This window comes from Sabethes cyaneus, chromosome 1, assembly GCF_943734655.1.
Source record: "Sabethes cyaneus chromosome 1, idSabCyanKW18_F2, whole genome shotgun sequence".
Classification (NCBI taxonomy): Eukaryota; Metazoa; Arthropoda; class Insecta; order Diptera; family Culicidae; genus Sabethes; species Sabethes cyaneus.
Window position 1 is genome coordinate 18170215 of NC_071353.1, and position 17747 is coordinate 18187961.

General features: G+C 40.2%; 1 protein-coding gene across 9 annotated transcripts in view; it reads right to left on the minus strand.

Annotated features, from left to right (window-relative positions):
- Positions 1–17747, minus strand: part of LOC128733126 (chloride channel protein 2) — a 121441-nt gene that overhangs the window by 22256 nt on the left and 81438 nt on the right. For all 9 annotated transcript variants that reach the window (XR_008411863.1, XM_053826750.1, XM_053826747.1 and 6 more), the window contains 3 exons: positions 2079–2186; positions 1622–1787; positions 933–1563 (listed from right to left, as the gene is read on the minus strand). Coding sequence is in view for 8 of the 9 variants with exons in the window: in XM_053826750.1 (XP_053682725.1) it covers positions 933–1563; positions 1622–1787; positions 2079–2186 (905 nt within the window). In the remaining variant the exon portion in view is untranslated. The remainder of the gene's footprint in view (positions 1–932; positions 1564–1621; positions 1788–2078; positions 2187–17747) is intronic.

Genomic DNA, 17747 nt, shown 5'->3' on the forward strand with positions numbered 1-17747 from the left:
TTCAATCTCACGATCATCGACAATTGCTGACTCAGAAGAACTGTATCGTTTTGAAGCTGCTATAAGCACACCCCCACCTCTTGATTTGCCCGAGCCAAGGGGGTCGCGGTCATTGCGGTAAACATTACATTTCGTTCCGAACAACTGCGGTGAATGGAACCGGTCATTGAGCCGGGTCTCGGTGAGAATCACCTCATCAAATTCAGCATAGCTGACTGAGATGAAGCAGTCGTCGACTTTGGTGCGGAGTAAGCTCTTACATTTTGATAGTATAGGCAAATACAGTCAGATTTTGAAAGGGTGTCCACAGTAGCAGAAGGAGGGTAGCAGTATTCCTCCACCGCAATGCCAGCAACTGCCGATGGAGCCACCGTGTCGCTATCGCCATTCCGGCCATCCACAGCGCTAGAACCATGAGACAATTCAGGAGAAGAATGGCTCGAGACTTGATCGTACTTGCCTTGGGTAAAGCGACGGAAAAATTGTGAATTTTTTTTTCAGTTTCAGGTTATGACTCTTTTATGTACAACTTCTTAGAGCTACATTATTATAATCGTAAAATCTTTGCATGTCGTGATGCAAATAAATTTAATATGAAGCTAATACAAAGATTAAACATCTTCGCAAACACTGGTAAATGGAATTTATCCGCAGTTTTCTTGACAGACATTTATATTTTCCGGATCGTAAGATAAGGGCTCAACTAGTTTTAATAATAAATGTTTACTTGGTTCCTGAGATATAAATTTTTCAAGTAGCTCAAGCTTTAACTGCATAAGTCAGCAACAACAAAAAATGTTTCCGTAAAGTTTTTATCGCTAAGATTAAAGATCGGTGAACAGGAAAAAAATATATTGAAAATGTATAACTTTCAACTTTTGTTCGGAGTTTTCCGCCGCTGTGGAAAATTTTGTGAAGTGAAGAAAACTTACCCGATCAGTGCAAACACAAACAGTTCCTGTGGATCGAACGGAAAATCGGCAGTGAAATTGGTGGCGAACAGAGCCGTCACGGTGTCCGCCTTCTGGAACCAGACCGCTAGCAACCGGAACACCGTTGCACCGCAGACGGCCGCGAAGAAGCCCCGCCAGTAGTTGCGCACTGCGAAGTACGTCGTGGTGACCTCGATACTGAACAGCACACCGCCGACCGGGGCCGCGAAGCAGGCTCCCACTCCGACGGCACAGGCCGCCGCCAGCATTTCCGTATTGCGGGACTCATTCTCGTAGATCGATTGGAATGATGTTATGATTTTACTTAATAATTGTGCTACTATACTAGCTATATGTACAAAGGGGCCTTCCTTGCCAAGGGGCATTCCCGAGCCCAGGGTTGCCGTCAGGCCTATCACTTTGGCGACCAGAGTCTTGAAGGTGAGATATTCTTTCAGTGCTACGCCCCGGAGAATGGTCTTCATTTCTGGAATACCGGAGCCTATACTTTGCGGTGCCACCAGGTGGACGAAACCGGCGGAGAACAAAATGAGTACAACGGGCAGGGAAACCCAGGCCAAATACTGCGCCACCGGATGGTTAGTGAGATCTCTGTAGAGCCATACTCGTGCTGAAATTTACAAGATCAATCAAAACATCGCTGTTTGTTTGGCTGGTTGGTTACTCACAGTTCGTGCACATAGCGATGCCCTTATCCATCACGTAGGACAGCAACGCCATGATGATGCCGAGCAGGGCCAGGAATACCCAGTCCTCGCCCAATCTGGCAAATGTGTTCCGCCATAGCCAGGAACCGGCTTTGTAAAATCTGTTATCCCGCACTCCCAACAGTTCCTGAAATGATTTCCATCTGTTTTTATATTTTTAAATTTTATCGCGCGAAGACACAGGCATGGAGTTGCATTTTTTTTGGTCGAATTTCATATTTGTTGGAAGTACGTAGTAGCAGTAGTAGTAGTAGTAGTAGCGTGTAGTGTGTAGTTTTACGAAAAAGGATGAGAAAAAGAAAACTAATCATCAAATTTCGAACAATTTTAAGGACTGGAGCAACAATTTTTGTATGACTTTTAACGGTAGTGTTGGAATAGGGAACGAACGCGATAGGTAGATCCGTCTGGTAGTTACCTTGTTCCTTGATTTATCTTCTTTTTTTCTTCTTCGTTCAAGAAGTCTGAGTCTTCTCGCTTCATCTTTGGCGTATTCTCCTAGATCTTTGGTATAGCGGCCATACATCTGTGGAAATTGCATAAAATAAAGTGAATTTCATGGTTGATTTTTGTCGACGGGTTCGAACGACCAGAATTCATGCAAAACGGTACACCACAATAGAGCATTCTGCAGTTGCGAAATATGTTAAAATGGCATGCAATATGGGTGTGATTATATTGTGAAAAACATTTACCTAAAGTATCGCTGAGCATAAACCAATTGTCGCATGTCAGCTGTGCATCTGGCACCACTGGCAGCCAACCTGTACGACAAATCACGAGAGTACATTGCTACTAACGGCTTCGCACGTGAGCGGCTATCAAGCAGTGTTATTTTCAAATTCGAACAATCATCGACGAGCAAAGTGAGATATTATTTTCAAAACATCTGTAAAACGGATTGGGTAAATATTTACAAACGAAAAAGCTGAAATCGAGAAGTGAGAATTTCCCGGGCATTTAATTTCGGCCAGGGGCCGGATCAAATCCAGAGGAAAATGATTGATCTTGACAATCAGCATTGAGCTGTTGGATCATCTTTGTACACCTACGTGTGTACCGTGTGTGTAAGATCGTTTCGCTAATTTGCTAGGTGAATACATTTGGCACTGAACCTAAAGCAGAGTAGAGGCATGTACACTTAAGTGGCTTTTTACGCAACGGATACGTTCCGCATAAATTCCAAAACTCCCGTAAAAATAAGCGGCGTAAAAATAAACCACGTAAAAGACGACTTTAGTGTATTTGATTTCAATTTGTGTCCCACTAAAAATGGATGGGCCGATTGCCAACGATTGCCATTCTTACTGTGACGGGAGTGTTTTGCGACATTGTCTTCACTGCTGTTGACTGGGGTTTTGTTTCGGTGAGTGAAGATATTAATCATGTAAGAATGATGGGATAAGATCACAGTTCGACCGGCGAATAATTAGTTAAGTTCAATGGGCTGAACCGTTTGATGAAAGTATACATTTTGTATCAATTTATGGAAACCCGTTGGTTCCTAGTCTTACATCAGTGTACAAAACAACTGCTCAGGATATGGCCTCCGTCAGATTTCTATAAAATACCGATCACATTTGGATTCGATGTTATAGGTTGCCGTTCATGATATCGGATTCCTTCAGTGGGCGAAAGGATGGCACCTTGTTGAAATAGAGTTGGCGTTGATGCCACGGCTGGCCCCGTTCCGTTGAAACCTGATAGGCCTTCATGATATGTTCAAAGCTTGAGCAATTCTAAAGTAAATGCGTACGGCAGCAATTCTCTAAATCTCAATCCACAGCAAAACTATCCCTCTCGTGGCCAAAGATCCAAGATACACATTGTACCGGATAAACGCCCCTTTATAGGCGCTATTTAGGCTTCAAAAGGTCAGCTTATAATCGCTGATTCGGCAATCCTCTCGAACATCAACTGAGCGTTAATCATCCTCGACAGCGCACATCTACCGGATTCGGAATCTGCTTCGGAGTATACGGCCTCACCCTGTTTCTCTAATGAAAATGGTTTTGGTTGCTCTTTCGTCGAACATTCTGTCTATGTGCCCAGCCCACCAACCTGCCATTGTACTACCTTCACTATAATAGCATATTTATGTACTTAATACGTCTCGAGATACTTCCAAGGATAAAACCTCGTGCCGTTGAAAACCGTGCTCTAGCATGGCTAGCTTAATCGCACGCTGCTTTAAAGTCAACATACAGATTCAGGTGTAATCCATCACGGAGTTACCTTTACGAAACTTTGTTGGCAACGAAGGACTGCGGTACCGATTTCAGTCTACAGAATATGATACAGGAAAGCACCCCCCGTTGTGCTCCGATAGTTATTACACTCCAGTAGATCCAGTAGTCTCTTTTGGAAGGCAAATATGCCATTTGTTCTTTGACTCTCATGGCTAAAAACTGTGCATTCCGAAGCCGACGATGTGGTACATTCCAAGGTATTTGGTACAAAAATTCTCAGTATCCCATATTACCTGTAATAAGGTCCAAGATAAACAGACGCTGCTGTGTGCCGCGCCTGGCTGAGAGGATATCCAGGTTAATCAGCTGGCAACTGTCTATGATAAGTGGGAAGACGGCAGCTGACGTAAGGCGAATAACAAAAAGTTTTTTTGAATGAGAAGAAGTCCAAACCGGAGAAGCATACTCTAAAATGCTGTGTACGAGAGAGAATACAGCGTTTTGAGGCGATAAACGTCAGTGAATCGCATGACGCCGCAAAAAAACAAGCACTGTGTATGTCTTAGAGGTGACTATACTTATATCTTCGTTGAACTTCAATTTCGAGTCAAAAGTAACGCCTAGGTCTAGGATAAAGTTAATACATTTCAGGCAATCCACTCCCTTGTTGTATTGATGGAGAAAAACGGTGTTGCAGCGACTGTACGATATTACTTTGCACCTTTTGCTGTTACGCGCATCACACCCGTTATTACTGCACCAGACCAGCAGTAACAACGAAATTTTTTTAGATCATCGGCAAAAGAAAATTTCGATGATGAAAACAGCTCGACCAGTTCATTGATATAGATTACAAAGATGAGAGGGCCAAGCACATCGCCTTGAGGTACATCAGACGATACATCAATTATTTTAGAGCGCACGGAGTTTACTGTAAAGAAGGCTTTGCGGCAAGCTGCTGTTTCTCCACCGATAGTGTTCCGGGGACATATTTACCCCGAAGGATTATTGGCCGCCGTCAACATCGGCCGCGGTACTGCCACCCAGAGTATACTACTGCTCGCCTAGAAACCACGTGGGAACTCTCGACCGCCGTTGGATCCCGTGAATGCGGATGCGGTAAGAACTCACGTTTGAGTTCCAAAGAGAGACGAAAAGAGCAGTTGGTTAGAAGTGAAACACAAAATAGTTAGTGGCGCCAAAGAAAAAGTGAGATAGAATCTGCACAAATTATTGGTTTCGGGTCAAAATTCTACTGTACAAATCCGGGGCGATTCGCGATTAGGGCGCAACTAACAAAATGTAAACAAATCGTTTTATTACACCATCAGCCTTAAAAAGATTTATTAATATCCATGGCAAGATTCCTTTCTTCTGTTTTAATCGATAGAATTTTGTAAAAAAAAAGTTTTTAGTGATGGGCGATAGAAGTGCTTAACCAAAACAAAAGACAATTTGCAGTTTAGCCCTTTGCTTTGTTATGAAGTAGCAGACTCATTTGCAAATCGTTTTGTAAACAGGCGATAGTAAAGAGCGAAACTACGTTGTTTTCAAAACACAGGCGAAACTACATAAAAAATCAAAACAAGACGAAGCAGCACCGGGCGAATCTCATGGTCAAAATGCTTTGAGGCTCATTTCAAGGGGTTCAACTAGAAAACTTAGATTTTGAGCATGAATGCACAGATTTAGTACAGTATAGTTAGGAAACTATATGATTGCTTTATTCTACACCAATTTATGTCTTTAAATACAATCTTTCTCACTTTTATTTAAATTACGACTTGAAAATGTACTTGCAAATTATCACAATTATTCTCCTCATTGTATACATTTTGCTAGTAGCGCCCTAATCGCAAATCACTCCGGAAATAAAACACGTAAAATTGGGAAAATCATGAAAGGCATTTTAAGCGAATGTGATAAATAGTTGGCGATAGTGCGCCTTCATTAAAGTGATATAAAGGTGAACGTGATTCTGATTTGGTCTGGAGTTTGATAGGACTTTCGTAGTATTTTGCTAGGCTTTCTGGTTTGCATTTAGTTGCACCCGCCCGGTGGTAAGAGTCTTTGGCCGGACATTGACGTACTCTAGTGGCCTTCTCTGTCTTGGGGAAGTGGCGCTTAAGTCACTAGAGTTTAGTAAACTGTCACAGAGTTCCGAATACGAACGAAAGGCGAAGTTACAACTATCAGGGAAATCCGATGTGGTTCAGTTTTTCAATAATCAGATTGTGTGGTACGCTGTCAAAAACCTGGATGTTAAAGATGATCGATGCAACTGACCTGTATATACATAGTTGTATAGATCAGTTTCTCCAATACTTTACTGGGGCTGCAAAGTATGGATATGCCACGATAATTGGTGACCGATTTGAAACTTCCGGACCTATGAATCGCCACAATGGATGCCCGATTTAAAACAGCGGTATTCGGCATTCCAGGCGAAACTGTGCAGTTATTTTAAAAACTCTGCAGGTAGGCCGTCGGTCGTCAAGGGTTTTCCGAACTTCGTCTGTAGAAAACGACACTAGTAGTACACTAATATTGGAGAGCTGAATATGCTCGAAGCAGTTCTGCCTCTGGACAAGTGATGCTTTACCAAATACGCCATCGAAAAACGTAGCGAAGAGATTGGCTACTTCAGAGGTAGAGAAAAGTTGTTCCCTCAAAATTGACCTTGAAAGAACACTGTTGCCAGTTTTTTTTCTTAACAAAGTTTCAAAAACACGTCATTGTTGAACGAATAACCGAATCCTCTGCAAATAGCTGTCATAGGTTGTGGTAAAAGCCGCTTCGTACTCTACCTCACGCTATCGAAGTTTAGCTCTATCAAATTCGCTTCCAATAAAGAAATATTGATTGTGCATTTTTCAGAAATTGTTACGAAGGTTTCGAAGCTGAGGAGTCTATGATGGTTGCTCGAAACTGGAGACGAAAACTTGTCCTTTTTTCGGTACATGTCGAGTGATAACACGTAAGGCTCCGTACAGAGTAAAAGCGACTGCGACGCGAAGCGACTTCGCTGTCCTGGTCCGGGCGAAAAAGGGCTGCGCGTATAACTACAGCAAGAAATGTCGCGTCGCGTCGCAGGTAGCTTGCGCAGATCCAAAATTAAAAAGATTAGGTTTAGATATTGTCTACACCAGTAGGAACAACCGAATCAAAAATAGATCGGGGTCTACTAAAGATATAATTGAATTATTAAACAGCGCAGGGGTTTACAAAATTGCTTGTAGCCACTGTGAAAAAGTTTACATTGGACAAACTAAAAGGAACTTGGGTATTCGTTCTAAGGAACACACGGCTGAAGTTATCAAGGCTAACAAAGACGCAGCAAAACGGATACCTTTTCATTTTAAGTCCAAAGTAGTGGAACATATATTTGAGAATATCCATCCTCTAACCCCTGAAAACATCCATCTTCTCCGCCCAATCAATGCACCGTGAAAGTTGGATGTTGCTGAGTCTGGAAATATATAAACAAGAATTTTCCTCGTTTCTTAACAATAACGGAGGAAACAATTTTACATGGCTCTTTAAGTTCATTCCAAATCTAGCACGACATGGGACGGATCACTTTTCCATAGAATCCGCCGATTCGTCTAGGTAAACTTTTTTAATTTTCAATTTTCAATTCAATTTTTAATTTACTCATTCTGGCATTCTTAAAATTTACCCACCAGCCTTATATATATATATATATATATATATATATATATATATATATATATATATATATATATATATATATATATATATATATATATATATATATATATCTTTGCTTCTTCATTCCGATCGTCAAAGCACTGAAGAAGGCTGTATGTAACAGTCGAAATACGTATTTGCGATTCGAGATTCTGCTAAGACGCTCAACGTAATAACTTTTAATTATTTAAATCACGTTAAATGCTAATTTTTTTTTCAACGGGTTTTTCAATTAACATGAGGGACTGTAGAAGAAAGTAATTGTTTTCCCTTCATCTGGCTAAAGTCTACATGAACAATAGTTTTTATAAAACATTGTAGCTTCTTAACCTCTGTACAAATTTATGCGATGGTTCGTTGAAATTAAACAATGCTTCCACATTCGAAAATGTTCTAACACATGCAGTAACGGGTTCACTACATACGAATGGTGGAATGGAGTTTGCAGTAAGCCGTTGCGAAGCACGAAAATCCAATAGGGATAAGTCTGGCAGAATCGATTTCACCGTTAATGACTCTGGTCACGAATGCTGCCTGGTGAGTTTTTCGTCGATAATTTAGCGGATCTAGATTAAGTAGACGGCAGCGTTCAGAATATGGTGGGAGACTCTCGGGATGACGCCATGGTAGATGTCGTAGAGTTCAGACCATCGATATGGTAGTTAAAAAGAATCAGGCTTCTCATGCGTTTAAAACTCATAACCTCAACTTTTGTCGCCAGGCTTCTGCCGTGCTTTGAAAAAATCTCAATTCTTGGCGTTTTATTGGCAAAGCGCAGAAGAAGAACCGATATGCTCTCTTTCGGTCGGATGTTATCTTCTCCGACAATCGATGAGTTGTTTTGCTTTTGTAGTGTTTTGCTGCTTTGCTATGCCGCTGGATGACCGTCAGTTTTGTTTCATCTTTCTTTTTCAGCCGGAGCACTACCCAAGGCATGCTCTCAAGGTCACGGACCAAATCGTTTCAGTCCATATAATTGCCTACCCGATATTCTCCTTGGGAGAGTAGTAGCCTCTTGCCTCCAATGTGCGAAGAAAAAATTAGCTCTGCTTGTAGCTGTGCTCCTCCAGCGCAAGATAAGTGGTTGTAAAACAATACCGAATTCAGGCATCATTTAGACTTCATCATTCAACTCTTGGTCGTCGAGAGAAGCAGATTTCTCTTTCTCTGTATGTCTAGGATGTGCAAAATCAAGCCTGGTTTCGTTTACACTAGTCGACAAATGTTTCGAGTAAAGCTTGCAGTCGTCCGACAGTCGTCCAGTTTTTCAACAGCCAGGAACAGTTACAGATCATCAGCGTACACAAATGTGCAACCGATATCCAACATCTGACTGATGTTGTTGAAAAATAGTGAAAACAGCAACGGTTCCATATTGCTTCCTTGCGGGATACCAATGGAATTGGAGAATTGCGACAATATACAGGAACCAGGAAATTGCTGAGATATACCGGGTCGGGAATGTTTACGCAGTAGAATTGTAGGTAATGTCGTGAAGGGGAAAGAGTGGAAAATAAGGTGAGGGGGTAATTGAAGCATTTAAGAAGTTGTTTACCGCTCCATTTTGTCCAAGCTACTCCCGTCCAATCTACGAACCCACTACTTCTTCCTAGGCCCTAGTAGTAATGATCCTTTGAACCATAGCGAACTGGACAAAAGGGTGGCTTCACAACCCCTTTAATAAGTGTGCAACGCACTTCAAACTCCACCAATACTGGCGGGTTGAGTTATTTTTAGGCACAAATTGTGCCTCTTCCTCCGTTAAATCGCTGGACGAGAAGTTTAATCTAACTTGTTTTGGAATCTCCCTATTGTCCAGTTCGCTATCACCAAGCTAAGCCTAGCATTACCTAATTTTCCGCTTCACGCTTCCCTTCACGCCGTGTCCCGTTTTGTTTCATTACTTGCTTCATCCGTTCCCTTCGTTAAGGGGGCATAGTACGTTTGCGTTCGATCATGCGAAAAGCCAATCGAATCAGGTTTTTTTGCATTCAAAACATGACATTTTATACTAATATTTATAATTTTGTTTTCATATGGGAACCTCTTCCCCTTTCTCCTACGGCTCCTTGAAGATAGTCATAAAAAAACATGAATAGCGGTACCATGGATTGGCGCTGGGGGGCTTATCCGAATTGAAAAATTCTAAAACGACATGAAAGTATATTAAATTATCTCGTGTTTCACCTATGCTTTGTTTTTTTTAATTCGAACGCATAACAAAATGGCGGGCATTCAAACATAAAGGTAAGGTTTTTAGTCGAAAAAATTGACTTTAAACATTTCTAAAAAAGTACAAACATTGCAATATCGAAAAAAGGATGGGTCAAACACTAAATAATTTTATTGGCTTTCAAACAAAAAAAGAATCATGAGAATTGCTTGAGCCGTTCTTGAGATATTTCTCGGGTACTTTTTCATTTTGACGTATCTGCAAATAAGAGATTCTCTTCGTGTCTTCTCTCTTCCGCTGTTTACGGCGATACTAATACATTTTGACACATCAGCTTTGCATGAATCGGTTGCCGGAATCACTAGTTAGCCAAATGCTTTAAAAGTTTTCTTTTCAATGCATTAGTTTCGCCGCAAAAAGCTGAAGAGAGGAGCCACGAAGAGAATCTCTCATTTGCAGATACGTCGTAATGAAAAAGTACCCGAGATTTATGGCTGTAACCTTGTCAATTTTTGGAATTCATCCAAACGACTTCAAACACATATGGTCAAAATGTTAATCTTTCGAAATAATCAATAAAAAAAATTTCGGTTTTTACAAATTGAAAAAGTACTATGCCCCCTGAATTGTAAAAAGCTGGCGTCATAAAAAAATTAATTATATCTCTGGCCTAAGGGTAAGTCGTTGAGAACATTCCGTTCACCTCATTCATAGAAATTTAGTTCAGTCTGTGCTTTACTGTGCCGCTGAGGTGCTGTTCGTGTGAAACCTGTCAAACTCGCCTCCGCCCAGCCAGACTGTTTTGATTGTTTTAACAATAACAGACATTGGCAGAGCTGCCAATTTCTAACATTTCGAAATTTAAATGTCAAAAAGGTGGACCACAGTGTGCCATGAACTGTGAAATGAATATACCGCAATTGTAATCAATGAGGTAAGCTGTTCCCTACATTGAGCCTGCAACAATGTTCTAAGCGACTTACCCTTGGTCTGACCTCATTAAAAGTCAAGCCACGAAATTGGTCTATTTTTTCTTATGTTATTGCAAAGCAATCGAGATGTATCAACTGTAAACGAATTTTTGACTGTAAGTTAAAAGTTAGATGACCAGAATTTGCCTTTCATTTAAATTCGTATGTTTATGAGAAAACAATAGAAATTTTCAATACCAAAAAAACAATGTATTTATTATAGACAGGATAAAGACCTTTTGACAGGAGGAACCTCTCAAGGATTCTTCAGTATCCAAAAGTATATCCAGAATTCAAAAGTATATCCAGAATTCAAAAGTATATCTTAATATTCAATACACGTTGTCTAACTCTTCCCGTTTATTGGGGAACAGTGAGACAAAATAATACCTTCACATTTGTGGTTACAACTACTTTAAACTATAACCAAAACGACTGAAACTTTTTTTGGACAACTAGAAGGGTATACCTTTTGAATGGATTGAAGAAAACGTTGGTAGCTAGCATCAATTTTAAATGTTTTAAATTTAATTGTGGAAAAAAGTGTCTCATTGATAGACGTATTTCCCGATATATTTAATTATTCCAGTGTCTCGCGGAACGAGCTCAGCGCAAAAAGACGACGCAGTACCTGTGCCTATTTCTAAAAGTTTTGAAACAAAATTTTTTTGTTTTGTTAGCAACCGTTTGCAGAAGTCTTCTGCAAATTTCAAAAGCAGTTTTATTGTTTGAAACAAAAATTTTGTTCATAAAAATTTATACGCTGTGTTCAGATTGGCAAGAAGAACGCAGTGAATACAATTCTATAAACAGAACCCCGCTTTTGGGCCCAAAAACTGCTTCCGAAATTGGGCTCTTCTATAAATTTTTTAAGCTTATACTTTATCGGTATCAAAAACTGGAAAATTTTGATTCAAAACGAATCGGTCTAAGACACACTAAGTTGAAAAAATAATTTTTCTAGCATTTTTTCTACAAAATATGCATTTTTTACATTTTATAATGCGATTAATATGAAATATTATTCCAGTGATTCGCGACTGACAGACAAGTGGTTGCGTTTTCGAATGTGTGCTAATCATAAGTTCTCGTATTTGAGAAAACTGCAGCTCTCTACTCTTCCCCGGGCTCGAAAACTGTATCCTTCCTATTACCTAAACGTTAAACTGTTGGTCAAACATTCTCACTGCCAGTGTCAAGGGTGATCGCGGAGCGAACCGTTCATAATTATAAATATAAATAAATACAACTCTCGGCGGCAGATTCGAAGAGTTTCGCAAATGAAATACAATATAAAATCCATATTCAAGCGGCAAAAACAAAAACCACACTTACACACATTGTACATCAAAATGAGCCTGAAATAGACGCATCATCTCGGGGGTCGTTTTAAAATGACTGTCTAGTGATTTCAAAAAACAAGCTGCGGTTAACAGTGAATAGTCTAAATAATAACACTAAGCAGGCGTATGGTTTTTAGTTCCGGATTTTAATTTTCAACAACCATTTCCCCATTTGCAGCGTCATTTTTCAACGAACCCTTACGATGCTGAGCTGGGTTTTATTTTGTTTTTGTCTGATGCGGTTTGTCGCCAGGGGCAAAACGTAGATTATATGGTAGAAAGCGTGAAAAGTCTGGCGGCATTTCTCGCCAGATGTCTGAGCGCGGGTTTGTTTGTTGGGGTGTGTGCGTGCGGTTGTATGTGTGCGTGTATCATATGTGGACAAGCAAACCACTGACTGTTGGACTGATAATTGCAAACAGACTTAAAATAGAATTAAACAAAAATAAGAACACAGTTTTGACGACAAGGAAATCTGTTCAAAGTTAAACGATTCTTGAGTTCAAATTTTGGTTTGATAAGGAACCTCAAAACAATGCAAACGTAAAACTCCACCCATTAGTGGCAGAGCAGCTCGCCGACTTACGTAGTAGAACTCCTCTAGTTCTACATCGACTGGACTGCGTTGGATTTCATCCTTGTCGTCCGGATCAAGTTCGTCATAAACGGACTGTGCCGATGGTACGGTTCGAACTGGCAATATCGAGGGAGTATTACTGCAGTCAACAATGGCGCTTGTCTGTATTTGCTTGAGTAACTTCCGTCGTTTGGAACGTTTTCGATTCTGGTACTTATCCCGTTGTATACTGAGCGAGTCCCTGCGTTTCAAGATGATTTCCGGCTCGAAGGAATAATCGCGCACATATTCATCCTCGACGTGCTGGTGCATTTGATAGGGGCAACCTTAGCGATTAGCGACAGCGGTTTCAGGCTACGAACACGACTGGCCAGTATTTCCGGAGTGACGTCTGCATCAGACGCAGTTTTCGCATTGTTGCACTCTTCGCCGCCGCGCAGGTTACCGGAAATGATTGTGAATTATTCTAAACTCTAGTAACTCAAGGCAGAACTCATTGAATTACCTTAGGACAGGACTTGCCAAATCGTATTTCGTGTTCAATAAACTTTCATCAAGGAGATTCAAAAGTTTGAGAGAAGTTTGACGTGATTCTTAAAGCTTTTTTAGACACGTCAGAGTAGGAAAACTTTAAAACGGGAATAGAAACACGAGGAGAAGAATAACAAGAAACCAGTTGACATGTCCTGTTCTAGGAGTTAAACATTTGTAACATTTTATCGGGTTCTTTCAATAACAAAACTTAAAATTAATTTATTTATAACTAAGGTGAATCGGGCCATTCTTGTTAGGGCTTCTTTTAATTTAGGTGACAATCAAAATTACATTGGAAATCATTGTTTATAAGTCATCCGTAGAGTGTAGCAAGGTGTGATTAAAATAAAATTACTTGTAAACATATTTGATTCGTTTCGAAAAGGATCGTAACGTACTCATCAACGCTGTGAGGCCACCTTTTTTATTTTATAAAGAAAACTTTCTACAATTCTCGTAGTCTGACATTTATTTCGCTGAACAACTGAACCAAACAGGAAGTGTGAGACACAGAAGATTACAGTTAGTCATTATACAGATAGTAAGTATACTCAGGAGACAGACAGAGAGAGAGACAGAGCAATCAAATTTAGATCGTTTTAGTATGCACAAAAAAATCTCGCCACATCCGTTAAGCACCGACAAAAACACTCAACCACCACCGGCTATAAGGTAGCGCTTTCTCTCTAGCATCTGCCAACTCACATAAAACTGTTTGCATAATTTGCCAAGAACTTTCTCTTCACTAAATGTTCCCCTCAGGGTGTGCACTCGTTGCGTCCTAGCTGAATGGCCGGCTGCATCGGCCGCCGTACCGCCGCGGTGCCGCGTGTCGTGTCTCGCTTTTCTGCTTAATTTACAATTTCATTCTGTTTGTTGTAGCACACGGAGCGACCGCACTGCTGCTGCTGCTGCTGCTAAAACTGGTGACACTCGGCGGCGTTAAACAGCGCGAAAATCACGGTCACTGCCAAAATGTATCTTCATTAATATCACTACTACCACAACCACCGGGGGTGCCGCGTACTTGGCAGATGAACTAAGGATGCGATTGGCGTCATCACTTTTAAACGTAGAACACGGTTCTCTCAGCGGTGTTGAGCATAGCTCTGATTGCTGTTTGATTGTTCAATCACAATTGAATCTGCGGTTTCAGAATCAACTGCAGTTATGACATTTCTGGCCGAGGTTAGCTTAGGATAACGTGGATTTCAACAGGACCGTCGAAGACTATCTTTATTTAAGCCTCATCACCTGTATTGCATATTCCAAGATAAAAACTATCACTATAACCATGCCAACAGAAACGATTTATTCCATGCATATCCGCTTCGTGGTGACAAACGGTGTCGAACAATTAGAAGCTTGCTTAAAATACTACCCGCGTCCTATTTATAAAAGAAACGCACTTTTTTTTAATGTTTTGAATGTTAGTCTAAAGTGTGATGTTCGAAATACAAAATAATGCAATTTGTCCCTAAGATTATCGAGAAAAAAAACATTTGAAATTTACCAATCATGGTAGCAAAAATCGCTGAAGTTTTTTCGATGCGGTGAAAAATCAGTTTTAATGGAGACACGTGGTATGCAAAATAAAATCCAAAAGCGAAAATAAAACAACGAGATACAGATCAGACCCAGTGTTTAGCTGTTTGCTCGATCCCTTGTAGGTACAACTAGAACTCGATCGATGTGTTCTTATTTTATTTATTGCGGAAGACTGTGACACCAGACTGACTCGTCATACAGGAGTCCCCTTAAAAATTGTAACGGAATTTAAAGGTATTCTGATTTTGTTCGATTGTTGTACAGGGGAATGTCGTCGTGGTTGGCCCACCTTTTGGCATTCGCCCATAACTTTCGTTTCAAAAGAAATTCCGGATATCTGAATACATCGTTGCAAAGGTCCAAGAGTAAGGTATATATCTGGAAAATCTTGAACTGATTGCTTGAAAAATAATAAAGTTGTAGGCATTTACGTGAAGACAAAAAATGTTGTCATAGTCATAGGTTGGGTCATCGTCGCAAATCCAAGAAATACGTATTGAAATTCTATGTAGGCACACGAAAAGAATGAACTCCGCGGAAAACGACCCATATAAGTACAAATATCCTATTTTTAATTACGTTTTGGCGAATTTTTGGCGATCTTGCAAAATCAATATTTCTACAATCGCCTTTCCCGAAGTGTACTACTACAATGAAAAAACAAAAACAATCTATGTTTTTATTGCATTAGTTTTGCATTATTTCATCACATTTCACGTGACTGACGTTCTCTAGCGAATAACGCGCTTGTGAGCTTAAAATTATGGTGACCCAACCATGACTACACAAGTGGCCCGACCTTTACAATAAGCGCTTTGGCAGTATTTCGCCTTATCCTACCCAAACACTTTACTGGAGGGGATTTTTCAATAGCCTTCGTATGCAGCACAACACACTTAATACATTTTCAATCGCTGAATTCGGTACGTGTGTTTTGAATACACGATTAAAACTCACAATACTGTGAAAAGTTAGCTGTCACAGTAAGAAGTTTTACAATGCTTGTTAATAGATGCCACGAGCTACTAAAACTGAAAAAATCGTGGTGGCCCGACCATCACAGTGGTCCGACGCTAACGACATTACCCTTCTTGTACATGTTCGGAAATTTTTCTGATCAATACATACTTTCTATTTATTGTTGTACTTTCTATTTGGCGCTTAGAGTACTTCCTCCCAAGTTAGTGTGGTCCCAGCCACTAGCGTGCCCAGACATAAACTAAAGGTGGGGCATCTGATCTTTCAGAAGAATGATTAAAATAAAGTGATAGAAATAATAAATTCTGGAAAAATCGAATAATTGCAGGGTTGGGAATCTATTATTCCTTATCACAAAAATACCAGCCGATTAAAGCTTGTTTCATTTAGAACTGGAACAAACTTTTGATCATATTGTGGCGCTCTTGGTGGACAGATTTGGAAATTCTTAGCGCCCATGCGTCGGAAAATTTGTTAGCTTCACCTATGTATTTTTGACGTGCCGCTAAACGACCGTATTTTGCAAACAAACAACATGGAAGCCGAAAGAAGGGAATAAATTGTGCACAGTTATTTGGAAAATCCATTTTAGTTTGCATCTAGGCTAGCTGGTGCGTTATCAAACGATATATGATATAACATTGACGGACGATTCGGAAGCCTCATCGGCTAATCATCGGAGTGGAACTGTCGACCGGAAACTGCGTGGTAAGCTTTTTTGAAGACCATCAAGAGGAATTCCAATCTGTCGGACCGTGATTTGGCCAGAAAACTCGGTGCTGCCCATAGTACCGTGAGGAGAATTCGACTCCGGGAAGGAATCAAGTCGTATTGAGCTAGCAAACAGCAAAACCGAACCATAAAACAGAATAGTGTAGCTAAAATCCGTGCTCGAAAGCTATACGACCGGGTGCCAATCCTGTTCGACGGGTGACTTCTGATGGACGATGAAACCTATGTCAAGGCTGACTTCGGGCAAATGCCAGGTCAAAAAGTTTATTTGGCAACGGCTTGGGGGATGTTCCAAGCAAATTTAAATTTGTTTTTGCCGACAAATTCGCAGGAAAATTTATGATATGGCTGGGCATTTGCAGCTGTGGAAGAAAAACGACAGTTTTCGTTACAAATAGCACAACGGTGTCGGAACAGTACCAAAAGGAGTGTCTCCAAAAACGAATTTTGCCGTTCATTCGATCCCACCACCATCCCGTAATGTTTTCGCCAGATTTGGCCAGCTGTCATTACAGCAAAGTCGTTCAAGAATGGTATGCAGAAAAAGTTCCACCCTAGTGAGAAATGCTGAGCAATCATGAAGAGGAGACTCAAGGCAAAGGGAAAAATTGTCAAAGACCTCAATCAGATGCAGATGCAGATGCAGATGCAGAGCTGGTGGAATAAGATAACCAAAACAATGGACGAAGAAAGTGTGCGCCACCTAATGAGCCATATTACAGGAAGAGTTCAAGAATTCCTTCGAAACCGCGACGAATAATTTTATCCGTATTTTTTCTTAAAAGTATGAAGAAAATGCTACATTTGTGTAAGAAAAGATCTTGAATTCAATAATAAATAACTGAAATACACGCAATTGTTTTTGTTCTAATACTATCTGAAGCAAGTTTTAGGTTGAAAACTCCGGACCCTCGAGTGCTATTGAATTTTGAAATCAAAATTGAAATTGGACCTAAAATTGGACCTGGAATCGGAATAGTAATTAGAGTTGAAGTTGGACATGGCATCGGACTTGACAAATGGCATTAAATTAGACTTGAATTTGGACTGGACTAATTTGGGTTAAAACTTTGCTCCCCATGGAATTGGAAATTGGATTTGAAATAGCATTTCAATTTGGAGTAAATTAGATTGGAAGTTTCACTTAGAATTAGACATTGATTCGAGCTTGAAAGAAAATTTGAATTTTTTGTTTTAAATTGGATATGAAATTTTGCTTGAAATTGGAACTAAATTGGATTTGGAATTGGATTTGAAATTAATATTGAAATTGAGCCTAAAATCGGTTGAAATTAAAATTGAACTTGGTTTGAAAATGGACACGAATAGTT